Source organism: Penicillium odoratum (genome assembly GCF_028828045.1).
Source record: "Penicillium odoratum strain IBT 22623 chromosome Unknown utg000005l_segment0_segment0, whole genome shotgun sequence".
NCBI classification, from domain to species: Eukaryota; Fungi; Ascomycota; class Eurotiomycetes; order Eurotiales; family Aspergillaceae; genus Penicillium; species Penicillium odoratum.
The window spans coordinates 4,726,612-4,739,591 of NW_026643147.1; the positions used below are offsets into that span (position 1 = coordinate 4,726,612).

At 48.5% G+C, this 12,980-nt stretch overlaps 6 protein-coding genes across 6 annotated transcripts; 2 read left to right on the forward strand and 4 right to left on the reverse strand.

The window, feature by feature from the left end:
• Window positions 1-7: 7 nt before the first annotated feature.
• On the reverse strand, window positions 8-1,134 carry N7520_007313 (mitochondrial 54S ribosomal protein uL24m; the record flags this gene model as incomplete). The annotated part of the gene is made up of 3 exons (XM_057141247.1): window positions 8-652; window positions 719-856; window positions 895-1,134. The coding sequence occupies 3 exons, from the start codon at window positions 1,132-1,134 to the stop codon at window positions 8-10; spliced, it is 1,023 nt and encodes a 340-aa protein (XP_056995253.1).
• Window positions 1,135-2,366: 1,232 nt separating this feature from the next.
• On the reverse strand, window positions 2,367-2,905 carry N7520_007314 (uncharacterized protein; the record flags this gene model as incomplete). Its single annotated transcript, XM_057141248.1, has 2 exons — window positions 2,367-2,656; window positions 2,785-2,905. The coding sequence occupies 2 exons, from the start codon at window positions 2,903-2,905 to the stop codon at window positions 2,367-2,369; spliced, it is 411 nt and encodes a 136-aa protein (XP_056995254.1).
• A 1,853-nt stretch (window positions 2,906-4,758) lies between these two features.
• Window positions 4,759-5,698, forward strand: rho1 (Rho family GTPase RHO1; the record flags this gene model as incomplete). Its single annotated transcript, XM_057141249.1, has 5 exons — window positions 4,759-4,826; window positions 4,907-4,934; window positions 5,047-5,244; window positions 5,334-5,468; window positions 5,528-5,698. The coding sequence occupies 5 exons, from the start codon at window positions 4,759-4,761 to the stop codon at window positions 5,696-5,698; spliced, it is 600 nt and encodes a 199-aa protein (XP_056995255.1).
• Window positions 5,699-6,563: 865 nt separating this feature from the next.
• N7520_007316 (uncharacterized protein) lies at window positions 6,564-9,242 on the reverse strand (the record flags this gene model as incomplete). The annotated part of the gene is made up of 4 exons (XM_057141250.1): window positions 6,564-7,382; window positions 7,437-8,699; window positions 8,756-8,849; window positions 8,905-9,242. The coding sequence occupies 4 exons, from the start codon at window positions 9,240-9,242 to the stop codon at window positions 6,564-6,566; spliced, it is 2,514 nt and encodes an 837-aa protein (XP_056995256.1).
• Window positions 9,243-9,325: 83 nt separating this feature from the next.
• On the forward strand, window positions 9,326-10,691 carry N7520_007317 (methionyl-tRNA formyltransferase; the record flags this gene model as incomplete). The annotated part of the gene is made up of 4 exons (XM_057141251.1): window positions 9,326-9,584; window positions 9,644-9,714; window positions 9,769-9,896; window positions 9,953-10,691. The coding sequence occupies 4 exons, from the start codon at window positions 9,326-9,328 to the stop codon at window positions 10,689-10,691; spliced, it is 1,197 nt and encodes a 398-aa protein (XP_056995257.1).
• On the reverse strand, window positions 10,663-12,012 carry N7520_007318 (SDR family NAD(P)-dependent oxidoreductase; the record flags this gene model as incomplete). The annotated part of the gene is made up of 9 exons (XM_057141252.1): window positions 10,663-10,712; window positions 10,879-10,957; window positions 11,011-11,073; window positions 11,126-11,266; window positions 11,317-11,424; window positions 11,474-11,536; window positions 11,599-11,685; window positions 11,756-11,900; window positions 11,963-12,012. The coding sequence occupies 9 exons, from the start codon at window positions 12,010-12,012 to the stop codon at window positions 10,663-10,665; spliced, it is 786 nt and encodes a 261-aa protein (XP_056995258.1).
• Between the last annotated feature and the right edge of the window lie 968 nt (window positions 12,013-12,980).

A 12,980-nucleotide genomic window follows, 5' to 3' on the forward strand; every position in this document is an offset into this window, starting at 1 on the left:
GCTAAGCCTAAGCAGACTTTGTCGACTTCTTGCTCACATTCATATTCATGAAGCGGCTGATGAAGTTGTTGGTCTCGTCGTCCATGAGCACATTGCCATCGGCATCCAACTTCGCCAGCTTGGACGCCGCACTGGCCTTTGCGGTCGCATGCTTCTTCTCGCCCCTGGGGGTCAATAAGGTCTGGCTCTTCATGTATTCCTGTCGGTATTCCTCCATCACCTTCTCCCTTACGTACTCAGGGTCGTGCCGTGTGCGGAATCGGGAGTATTTGTTACGCAGTTCGTCGATAACGCTGGATGGGAATGGTGGCTCGTCCAGAGAGGGAACCCAAGACACGTCTGCCACTTCATTTCCTCTTGTGTCAAACTCTCCGACCTCGGTTGAGGGCGCAGGTTCACTAGGCCATGGGATTTCAATGTCCAATCCAGCGACATAGCGAGTGAAGCGTGGGAGTTTGCTTTCGCGGGATCTTTCCAAGTAGGGAGGACCGGCGTAAACATGCTGTACGATGTGATCTCTTGTCTCGCCGCTGTGGGACACAAGGGCAGTGACAAGTCGAACGTCATCCATGGGCACCGGCATACTCTGGAGGATGGTGTCGCTCGTGATTCCCATGGAAAGTTTGGCATGAGCAGGAACGTCGATTTCGGCCTGGATGAGAACAATCCGTTAGTATGCTCCTCCCCAGTTGCTTTTCACAGTAGGTCTCGAACGCACCTGGTTGAGTTCCTTGATGGTAACAGTCTCACTCTCGACGTTGACCTGAGTGATTTCGTTGATCTTGCCCATGTCTCGACCCCGCATGATACAGACTCGGTCTCCTTCGGCGAGCAAGACCTCCTTCCGGCGGAGATGCTTGGGGATGGGAGGGGGTGCAACATCTGGACATTCACCGCACCGTATGTGGTAGCTTGGGGTCCGACATGTCGCATCGGAGCCAAAGGTCCCTTCTCCCAGTCCTCCCAGCGAGCATTCCGTGATTCCTTCAGGCCAGTGACCAAAGCTTTGTTGTATTCCTTTCGTTGCCGGTGGACCGACTGGCGCTCCACAACTTCAGCGGCTTTCTGCGCGCGGTAGAGCTTCTTTTGCGCCTGCTTCCGGGCTGATGAAGCCCTCTGGATAACTTTCTGCATTTTGGTGGGTAAGGGGTTCAGCAATGGCCGAACGTTGCTGTTAATAGTTAGCAATGCGCGAACGGAAAATTGCGGCCGAATTCACGACACGTGACGTTGAGCCACTTGCGTTAGGTAAGCGACGCACTAGAGTAGACTTGTACAACAACAACTAAATACGATTGTCTTCAGAATTACTGTATATCGAGGTCTTCCAATGGTTGACCATATGGTGTTATATTTTCAGAGTAATCTAATTCAATCTCAGATGTGACAGAAGGTTTTGGAAAGATGGTATACTATGTTTACTGCGCTCCTCGAAAGCCTACGAGTAATATGTCCTCAAAAGTGAACGATCAATTGATTTAATTTTGAAATTGGTTTTACTTCTGAGGATGCTGCGCATGGGATACATGAGTGGCGAGTCTATCGAGCCCGGATGGTGACTACCTAATAGTCACCCGCACGTACTAGTAGATCCCAGTTGACATACCTCAGGTAAACAGGTAAAAATGTGATGTATAACTTATCATACTGTCAACTGGTAAATTCAATCACCCTGCATGTACATAATCCAAACTGCTCCAGGTTCGATTTGACGTTTCCTGAATGGATACATAGTATCGGAATTCAACTATCTACCCCTCTATTACTTGGGTACACTGCAGACTTTTTGGACATGCGCTTAAAACCTCCACCAGACTTTTCTTTTCTTCTCTTTTTTCTCTTTCTTTCTATCCCGCTATTTATGAATTTGGAGAGACCTGTGACTACTTGAAGAATACGGTACGAAAGAAGGTAGAATACTGAATAGGATACCGAGTAGGAGACTAAGTAAGAGACTGAGTAGGAGATATAGTAGGAGATGTGGTCTGACACCTAAGTAGGCGCCGCGCAAAAAGCACGGCGGAAAGCCTCTAGTCTCGAATAACGAGGTTTCTTCCAGCAAGTTCCCACAATTTGGAAGATGTTCTATATTACACCACAACAATTGTTCACGGCTAATCCACTCACTCAGGCGCTAGCAAGTCCCTGGGAATTTCACTAGCGCGACTATGGAGGTTAAAGTGCGATTTGCCAATATATTCTTTCTAATTAGCATGAGGAATCCATTCAACCATGTGACGACCCAATCTCACAGGTGTTGTATATTCCTCCGTGCCATACCACAAGCGATATACTTCAAGTGTATTTGGTCCAACTCAAACTCCCAGTGAGACGTCAAGACTCGTCCTTCATCCACCGTGGCATCCTCACCATGTCGAAAACTTTCTCCGAGCGAAGCCTGCAGAAGCAGGCCTCTCACAGAAATCCCGATGAGTGGGCTTCATGCGCTTCGTGGCACCAATCACCACCTCCCTCATCTTGACTGGATCCGAGCCCTTGACCATGTCGCTAAAGGTGATATTCGGCATGATATAAGCCAGCCAGGGCGCATAAGCAAGACATTTGAGCAGAAGTCGCAGAATCAAAGTCACACCCCCGGTGCCCAACCGCCAAGGACCCATGCCTGACACCACGCCAACCCCCATCAGCTCCGTCTCTGGTAAACTATAAGCAAATACCAGAGCATACGGCCCACCTGCAGAAACCCTGAGGATGTAGTACGAAGTACTGTGCCAGGTTTAGGTGATTCGCCAGTTCACGTGTGTCAGCGGTCCAGAAGCTTACGATTCGGCTGTGGGGACGACAGGCCGACTCCCGTGGGATCGATGCCGATGACACGCACGTTCAGCTCACATGCGGCATGATGAAATGACGCAGACTCTAACCGAGACCCGGGAAGCTCCATGAAAGTGAAAAGTGGGGTGGAATTTTCAATGATTGAGCCGGACTCTGCGAGGCCGAGAGTACGAGCGTCGACAAGGGTGATAGATTGATGAATTTTTGGAGTGATGGGTGGAGCAGGGACAGGGAGACGCTAGCCATGCTTGTCGATCGGGCTCTGTGGCTTTTCGCTAGTGTGAGAGCGGGAGTGGGAATCCAGTAACTTTGGTAGGAAAAACCGGGGCAAGCTAGAAGAATTGGCCGGGTTTAGATGTATCATTCGGGATTGTGTGGAGCGATTCAACGAGCTAAGTGTACGGAGTACGTGGAGCGCCAAAAAAAACAACGCTAATGATATCGCTTTAACCTGTACCTGTGTTAGCCTTGTCTTGCCCCCAACTTTCCCGTGAGAAAATCAAAGGCACCAGCGTTTAAGTGAATCTTTTTTTAGCTTGAATTTTTCCATAGTAAGAACGCGCAAGGCTAATCCTTTATCATGCTTCCATCTCCACAATTCAAATAAGGTCAACTTTAGGGATGCACGTTGCCAGTGGATTTAGCGCCTCGGAAGCAATACGGAGCTAATATTGATTAGACAAATTGAGGGAGCCCCTGGATCTTACTGTAATCCTGGTATTTCTTCATTAAAACATATATATATATATATTATGATAAGAACTTTTAGATAGTGTATGTTATTGCCTGTTGTATTCCGTAAAGAGGATGTAAGGAATCGAAGCGATCGTCGCTGGGCCGAGTCAAGCATTTTCGATGGATCCCCCATTAAGGTCTGATGTACAGTTGACTGCGTTTGCCTTATACAGACGATCTTCCATGAATACAACATATTTCAGTCGGAGGTATCTTCGATTTTATTAAGCTAGGTATTTACTATTGAGCAGATTGGGAAATTTGAAACCTGTTAGAACGGAAATGAGCCGTCGGCTTCCCATATTTCACCATTTTTTTCCCTTTCACTCTTTCCGCTATTCTTGGTTGATGATAAAGTGCAACCACAAGAACGGGATTTGATAGAGTTTAGTACCAACTCTGAAACTCACCCCTTTCCTTTTATGATATCACATACTCGAATTGCTGCACTTTACATACCTTTCAACAGCCACGGGTGGCTGTGTCTCCATCAGAGTGGATCTTTTTGTGACGCGGATGCTAACTTTGCTCAGCCACACATATCCTACTAGGGCTGGCACTGTAATTGTATTACCCAGAATCAGAAGAGCCTGGCCAGTAGGCAACAGATAGGGAGAACCTAAGTATCGTAAATTGTAATCGTTGATCAGAAACAGAAACAGGCGTCATGTTTTACCTTGTCTAGGTATAGTACCTAGTAGAAAACTCATACATTGGTAGTGTATTCAGGGGGAAACTTCAAGGTATTAGGGGGGAAAGGAGGAAAGAAAGTCAGATATAGACACAATACCAGAACGGGCTGTACCACAACAAATACAATACCAAGAGAATACGGCCACCGCCCGGGCAAGTCTGGCCTCTATCTTCCTCCACCTCCAAGTCACCAAATATTCTTCTCCTCCATCCCAAATCCTATTTTCTCCATCCCTGGTTCGTCTTCTTGCTGCGACGTGGGTTATCTTCTATTTAAATTAACCTCTTTCAAACGCAGTATTACAGACGTTGAGATCTAACAGTACGATCACTCTCCTTTTCCCAGTCAACCCCCCCCCCCCCCCCCGGGACACCTGAACTGGTCCCTTTCCCATCCCTCACCTCTCCCCTTCTACCCCCTCTCCCCCACTCCCCCCGCGTGCTCCATCTTCAGAATACACGCCTCCGCAAGAATCAGATTGTGTGTCGTCATCTTGATCGTTATCCGTGATCGCTGACTTTGTCTCCCTGAAGATGGCCGAGATCCGTCGCAAGCTCGTCATCGTAGGCGATGGTGCCTGCGGTAAGACCTGTCTTCTCATGTAAGTACTCTGACATCAGACAGACCCCCTCCGCACTTATCCCTTGATTTTGTTTCTGAAACTGATGATCCGTGTCGCAGTGTCTTCTCAAAGGGTACCTTCCCTGAGGTGAGCTCCTATCTGACCCCAATGCTGATCACATGTCCCATCTCTGGACTACCGATACAACCCCAAGTACCTCCGCCGTACACTTGCTAATACATTTCCTTTGTAATTGCAGGTCTACGTCCCCACCGTCTTTGAGAACTATGTCGCCGATGTCGAGGTTGATGGCAAGCACGTCGAGCTTGCTCTTTGGGATACGGCTGGCCAAGAAGATTACGACCGTCTCCGTCCTCTTTCATACCCCGACTCGCACGTCATTTTGATCTGTTTCGCCGTCGACTCTCCCGATTCCCTTGACAACGTCCAGGAGAAGGTGCGTGCCTCGGCCCGATAAGCCCCAATGCCTAGTGGATTCACCGGTCCACTGGGGCAAATCCGAGTCTATGCTGACATCGTTTCTAGTGGATTTCCGAAGTCCTGCACTTCTGCCAGGGTCTTCCCATTATCCTGGTTGGATGTAAGAAGGATCTGCGTCACGACCCCAAGACCATCGAGGAGCTCAACAAGACCTCCCAGAGCCCCGTCAGTGCTGAACAGGTAAGCCGAAATTCCTTTTCTTTACGGATCCTGGATGGCTCGTTAACTCATTTATACAGGGTGAGGAGGTTCGCAAGAAGATCGGTGCCTACAAGTACCTCGAGTGCTCCGCCCGTACAAGCGATGGTGTGAAGGAGGTCTTCGAGGCCGCCACTCGCGCGGCTCTGCTGAAGATCACCAAGGGTGGTCGCGGTGGCAAGAGCGGCAAGAGCAAATGCTTGATCCTGTAAACTACATATCGCCGTTGAAGTAGTCCGCCCCGATCACATACCCTTCGGGACCCGGGCAGGTTTGGTTCTCGAAAAGGGGGGAGGCGCTGTTGGGCCTTGTTCTTTTGCGGGATACGTGGATAATATCGAGCCCTGATGCCTGAGTTTCGGAACCCTTTTCTCTTCCCCCCTGCAGTTGGTCGACCTTGTGTTTCTCCTTTTTGCCTTTATTTTGCAGAATTTGTCTAGGGAGGCGTTGTCTTCATCATAACCCTGTGGGCTTTTCTCTTTTTCTACCCCGTCTCTCTTCCCCACTCGACTCCGTGGATCACAATGACATTTGCCCGATTCGTGGGCAGTATAAAATAATTAAAGAAAACCAACCCAAAAAAAGTGGGAGAAAGCCTTTGGACAGTAGCGCCGGTTGTGAATTTGGACATCGCCTTGACGAGCCATGGCTCGTGGTTGTCGCCCTGTGTGATGATAGATGATTCCCGTTTCTCCCTTCGGATATCTCCCCAGCGAGAAGCCCTGCTCTTGTTTACTTTGTCTTTGTTATCTTCTTAATATATTGATTTCTGCCAAAGCTAATACATGGAACATCTGGTCTTGGTTGTGCTCTAGTTTATTCCTAAAAACACCTCTTGCGTAAGTTGCGCAATAAATTCGCAATATATATCAATCTCATCGCAATGTACTTTGTCAGATATCATGTCGCCATCTTCTGCATGGAACAAAGCCTTTCTTAGTATATAAACTGACATCTCAAGTGCAACGTTGCGCATTCTACGACTATAGTCATATGAAATGGCATTTTAAATGCTCTAGCCGTATTGTAAATAGATTCAATGTTGATAGATGCAATTGACATGCAGAGGACACAAGATCACCTGTTGAATCGCAGCAACCCCTCAACATATCGACGAGCATCTAGCCCAAGCCCCTCTACCAGCTTGGAGGGAGTAGTAGTGTCAGAAGCACGAGAAATCCTAGAAGACGATCCACCCAAGTCACGGAAAAAGCGCGCACCGCTGCCCATTCGATCCTGGTTCGCTGGGGAGACATAGTCACTCGCCTTGCGGATTAGGAAAGCTTCCTGTGGCTCAGGAATAGAGGGTGGGGGGTGAATGTTTTCGACTTCCTCCTCGGCCGTGGATGATAGAGCCACAGAAGAGGATGCAGAGGAGAGGGCCGGTGGAGGCGATGAGACAGTTGGTGGAATGCGAACCCAGAGGATCCACCAGCCACGGCTAGTTTTGCATGTGCGCTCGAGTTCTTGTGGACGGGAGCGGGTGTCGATGTATGTAGATATGAGGCGGTGATGGATGGCGAGGCTCTCTACGCGAGACCACTTTTGTGCTATTGGTTGGATGGAAGATGGAGATGGTGTGCGAGGAGAGTGGGGTACCTCGGGTGATTGAGAGGATGTGCCTAGGCTGGGGATGTTGGGAATAGAGGATCGGATTGTTAGATTGGATGGATCGTATACCAGGTCGTGAACTGGTTGAGTTCGGGAGGAGAAGCGTCTTTTGGGATCAGTGGCTTCTGACGTCCAAATGCGGGAGGCGGCTGTTGCCGGGGAGGTGGATGAGAGTAGGGATTTTTGAAGGGGTCCTAGCTGGTGATGGATACTGGTGTAGAGAGACGGAGATGATAGAGAAGCTGTATCAGCATCGAATAGAAATGTGAACATGAATGGCTGGTGCTGCATTGAGGGAGTGTTAGCTTCGGATTTTATATTCTGTAATGAGAGCCCTACCACATAGATCACAGCCTCAAGCTTTCGTATATCCCCATCTCCACCAGAACCGTCTGATAGTCGAACGTGTAGGGTTCGATGCACGATTCGAGTCTTGGATTTGTTGGCATCCGGCTCAGATACCGGACTGCTTTCTTCCAAGTCATCCAGCGTGTCCAGATCGTCGCGAGGTCCTAGAACAAAACGACCAGTTGTATTCTTCTTAAATTCCTGGCGAGATCTACTAGGTCCATTTGATGGCGGTGTTTGGACGTTAGTGGACGGCTCAGTTCGCTCTGTGATACCCGCTGATAACTTGCCGACCTCGGGAGCAGGGGAGCTTGTAATCGACGGTGTAGACACGCCAGAGAGACTCCATGATGACCCATATCCTAGAGTCAAATATTTCATGACCGCCTCAGTTCCAAACGCTGACTTTTCGTTTCTTGGGTCACTCCCCGATGGGGGAACCTCGTCTCGTTCAGGCGCGTTCTCGTTCTGGACTTCTGGAACAGATTGATGTGCAGCCATCACTAGCGGACGAGGTATTCCGGGTACATGTACTGGCTCTGGAGTTGAAGGCTGGTTTCTACTCCCGGACTGGTATCTTTCCCTGTGCCGCCGGGGTCTTCGTCGGCGCGGAGAATTTGGGTCTCGTCCTATACCATATGTCGCGTCCCCATATCGGTAAATCCACTCCATCCAATGTGATACATGGGCCACAGAGCACCGCGAGATGACATCGACACCCGAAAAGATGATTCCGTCAGTTGGTCGAGGGTCAGTGTCCTGCCCTAGCCATGGCTTTTCACAATGGGGAGATGGGGAATCTCCGAAGAGATCCGACGAGTCGCCAAACCTCGAGACGACCAGATCGACCAAGCCATCTGTTCTCCCAACAAAGTCTTCAAGCACCTCTCTCTCTCCACTGCCCCATTCTTCCTCTCCGACACCGATTCCTAACTCGCCGCCTGCGGCGAGTTTGATCCCATTATAAATATCAACGATTGGGTTTCCGGTTAAAAGAAGCTCCCAGTTCCATGCAAACTTATGCCAGAATCTTTCAAGGAAAAGACAGAACGAGGACCGACCCACACGCTCGTAAAGGTCGCCCAAAGAAATGTCATGGAGAAGAAGGAATATCGAGTGGGCGCGACGCAGTTGTTGGATGAGAAGCTGTGGGTGTCCCATTTCCCTTGTCGAATAATGAAATGCCGGGCTACCAGACAGATCGGTCGAGGAGGATTGTGTTGGCTCGGTTGGTATTTGCGTAAGATCGATAGACTAGTCTTGGTCTTAGTCAAAGAAGTTGGCGGTATCAGGGTCTCGGCCATACTTACAGCAACGACCCACCAGTCTTTTTCCAGCTCGAGAAGAATGACTCGCGCTTTTTCCGTTTCAATGTAGTCTAATGTCTTGCCGGACGAAAAATCACTGCGAAGATATAAGCCCTTTGTCTATCTGTGCGCCTTAAGCAAGATGCTCCCACCTAGCGAAATTCACCATCCCCTGCGCCAGACCTATCTGGCGCAACCTCTCGTTTTTGCCATCTTCAGGATGCTTGCTACATTCCTCCTCGGTAGATCCCTCTGTATGCTGTAGGTAGTCTGATTTCGAGGTGTAGAATACGATTTGGTCTTCGATTGTCTCATCGGTGGGTCCAAGAGTTGGATTGTAGATAGCAAGAAATGAGAGCTGCGCGGGGATCACCGAGCCACGGTCGCTTTCCGGCATGGCATTACTAGCATCTGCAAGTGACAGCGGTTCCAGCGCAATGATAGAGAGTTTGTCGTTGGTGCAAGAACGTGGGACTGATGATGTTGACATCACGTGGCGCTTATCGATAAGTCGCAGAGTCTCGGAGCTTCGGGGATGTTAAACTTCATGTTCCCCGGTTTTCAATGCCAAAGATGTGGATCGTGCGGGGGTCAAGTGTTTTTGCATCATGCAGACAAGTGTATGCTTCTCAAAGGCCAGGTTATCGGTTCTTTGCTACTCGGTCTTACGAGCCTCTCCGGATTCTATTCTGTGGCTCCGATGAATTTAGTATTGCGTCCTTGAAAGCTCTCCATGCCTACCATCTGAAGCAGCCAAGTCGAATTGCCTCCATAGATGTTGTTTGTCGGCCAGGCAAGCGAGTTGGTAGAGGCCTTAAAAAGATCCGAGAAGGTTTGTTTAATACATGGTTTTAATTGAAGCTCCTGGGGTTAATTGTGAGCTTTCACCAGTTCCTATCAAGGAGGTAGCATCGGCTCTCTCGCTACCTATTCATGAAATTGATACTTTCACAGGATGGACGGTAAAGCTTTTCTACATACCAATTGACCGTTATATACACTAACTCGAATGCCAGCCTCCGGTCACTTCGAATGGTCCTGTCAACTTGATTATTGCTGTTTCCTTTGGGCTCTTCGTCCCTCCACGCATCCTGAATTCCGCCACCTATGGAGGTCTGAACGTGCATCCTTCATTGCTTCCAGAGTATGTGGCTAGAGGAGCTGGTTCGAACATGGTAACAGAGAAGCTGACAACTCTAGCTTCCGTGGCCCAGCGCCGTTACACCATACTCTTCTGGCTGGCCGAACTACCACCGGCGTGACTTTGCAGACATTACATCACAAGAGCTTTGACCACGGGACAATTATTTCTCAAACCCCATCCCCCGGGTTCGAAATTCCTAGCTCGGGTTCTTGCACTGTTCCCCAATTGGTGGATCTCGTTGCACCCAAGGGAGCTGAAATACTAGTAAATGGCATTGATAAGGGTTTGTTTGTACCGCCAGTTGAGGACGCCGGATGGCGTGCTGCCGAAGGTGATGAGATCATCCACGCCGGCAAGATCAAGCCGGAAGACCGGCACATTGACTGGGCGAACTGGTCACTGCTCGACATCAATCGGCGCAACACGGTTCTCGAGTCTCTATGGAGCAAAGCACTTGTTCCAGCGAATAACGCAGATGGATCTGAATCTTTCAACTATAAGCGTGTGATCTTGACAGAGATTGAAGAAGTGGAACCACCCAAAGGCAGCGATTCTTTTTCGGTCGTTCCAGGGCTGCCATTTGCAGATGCCGCCCATCCCGTTGCACCGAAGAAGGGCAGAGCCCTGTATGTCTTCACTAAGGACGGCAAGGCCCTACGCATCAACAAGATGAAAGTAGAGGGAGAGCCGTCAGCCGATGGACTTCGTGCTGCGATCAAAGCTCGGATGTTTGGTGATCAGTCCTTCCAGTCGGGGGGTGTGGACTTTACTCCTTTCCGCAATCCTCTTTCATGAGCAGGAAGCACATGTACAACACTGTGATGTATTTGATCTATCAACATAATAACGTCTATAATAGTTCCAATTCCACGGGTTCCTTCACAATAATTCAGCTCCCGATCTGGTCAGGTGCCTACCGGAGTGTGAACCCGGAATCTATAATGTCAGCTATATTCTATGCTCTGAAGATCATGGTTCATACCAATTTGGACTGCTTGTCCGGTCATGGATGAATTTTTCGCAATTGACACAAACATTTCCGCGGCGTCCTCCACCTCGGGCTGAGAAAACGCAGTTAGAAACACAATTTAAACGCTTTGATCAGACAACATACCAGCTTCTTCAGTATCATCTTGTCCGCCATAGCATCTATCTTCTCCTGAGGGAATTGCTGGCCCTGCATTAGAGTCAGCAATTATCCGGATAGCGTTGAACATAATAAGACAAACCCATTCTGTGAGCATGAGGCCCGGGCACACGGCATTGACACGGATCTTGGCGCCCTGGGACGATGCAAGGCACTTCATAAGATGAATCAAGGCTGCCTTTGTCACGGCATACGGCACACTACTGCCACTGGGAATGATACCCTGAGAGAAGTATGAGTAACCCTTAAAAGCATATGATCTGCATGACTTACCGCAGTTGAAGCAGTGATAATAAATGCACCACCCTCGGGGTTGGCATCCAAAGTCGATTTGGCAGCTTTGAAGAGGTAAAAGCTGCTCTTAACATTGATATTCCAGCACTGTCTTAATTAGCTTGAACTTTGACTAGGCAAACGGAAGAACAATCACCTTGTCCCAGTCATCATCATCCATAGCATCCAGATCCCCGAAATTGACCACCTTTGTCCAACCCTTGAAGATTCATCAGCAACCCTAACAAGCCAAAGCAAACTCCACTGAGTTGGTTGACCTACAGCATTCGAAATCACAACATCCAGACCTCCCAGTTGCTCAATGGCCGATTTGACGGTATTTGCAGCATCAGACTGCTTTCCGGCGTCCTAAGGGAATCACAAAGACAATGTCAGTATAATTTGACACCCTTCGCTCCATCAAGGACAAAGACCATACACCCTGTATAACAACCGTCTTCACGTTATATTTGGTCGCAATGTCCCCGGCAACTTTCTCGGCAGTTTCCTTGCTCGACAAATAATTGATTGCGATATTGCTTCCATCAGCGGCAAACTTCTGGGCGACAAGAGCACCTAGGCCTCTATTTGTTGGGCATTGGTTATACATCTCAAGTAGTGCGACAGGCTCATAAGGGATTCATACCTGGATCCGCCGATGACCAAGACATTTCGACCCTTAAGAGAGTATGGCATTGTAAATGGATGGAATCAGTGTTTTTTTTGTCGAGGTAAGCTGAGGAGAGCGATGAGGGGATGTATGAGTGAACGTATTGTTCCCCGCAATACGGCGGTCCGATAATGGTGCGGGGGCAGTGCCGGGTACCTATAACGGGAGTATTCCGATGCTCCTCCACCCCGGATGCTTCAGGATTTCTTATTCGGGCAAGGTGGCTCTTGATACTAAGTTGGCAAACAATACTTAAACTTCATGCACATGTGACATTGATCGGAGTAAGCTGGGAGTTTGATAATCTTCAAAGCTTAAGGAATATATAATCGGCGCACGCGTATCTGTGACCAAATATTGATACAGTATGAACATCAATTACATTTCTTTGCAATCTTGAAAGGTTCAGATATTCTAACCCATTACTGTTTCTAGCCAATAATAATTTTCTTCAATAAAGCAGCTCTCTGCTTTTCATTTCCCCTACTCCATACAGTCGGACTGTCCGAAGCACTGCGGTAGCCGCGCGCCATGTCTCCACATCGGTATGTGGGGGAACCACTGAAAGAGAGACGCAGGCCGAAACATAATATGGCTAAATATATAGAAAATAGTAATATAGTTAGTGAATCTGAGCCAGTAGGACCATTGTTCTAGGAAAGTCGCCAGACTAAATGAACAGACATACAAAAGTTAGTAAGTTGGGTTATAACGATCTTTAGGGGAATAGAATTCACAATTGACATCCGCGTGGTCGAGTGGTAAACACTCCCACCAGCTGGCAGTATAAGTGATCAAACAAGTTAGCTCACGGGACTTGAATGGTGTTGTCAATTAGTACCAGGAAACATCAACTCAGAGCAGACCTTTCAAGAGTGACCAACAAAGGCACAGAAAGTGTCCCTCTGGGCCAGATGTTTTGTTTTCTTGACATTGTTTTAAATACATTGTCTACTCTCTAGATCAGATTATTCAGTCAATTTTTTCTTAAGTC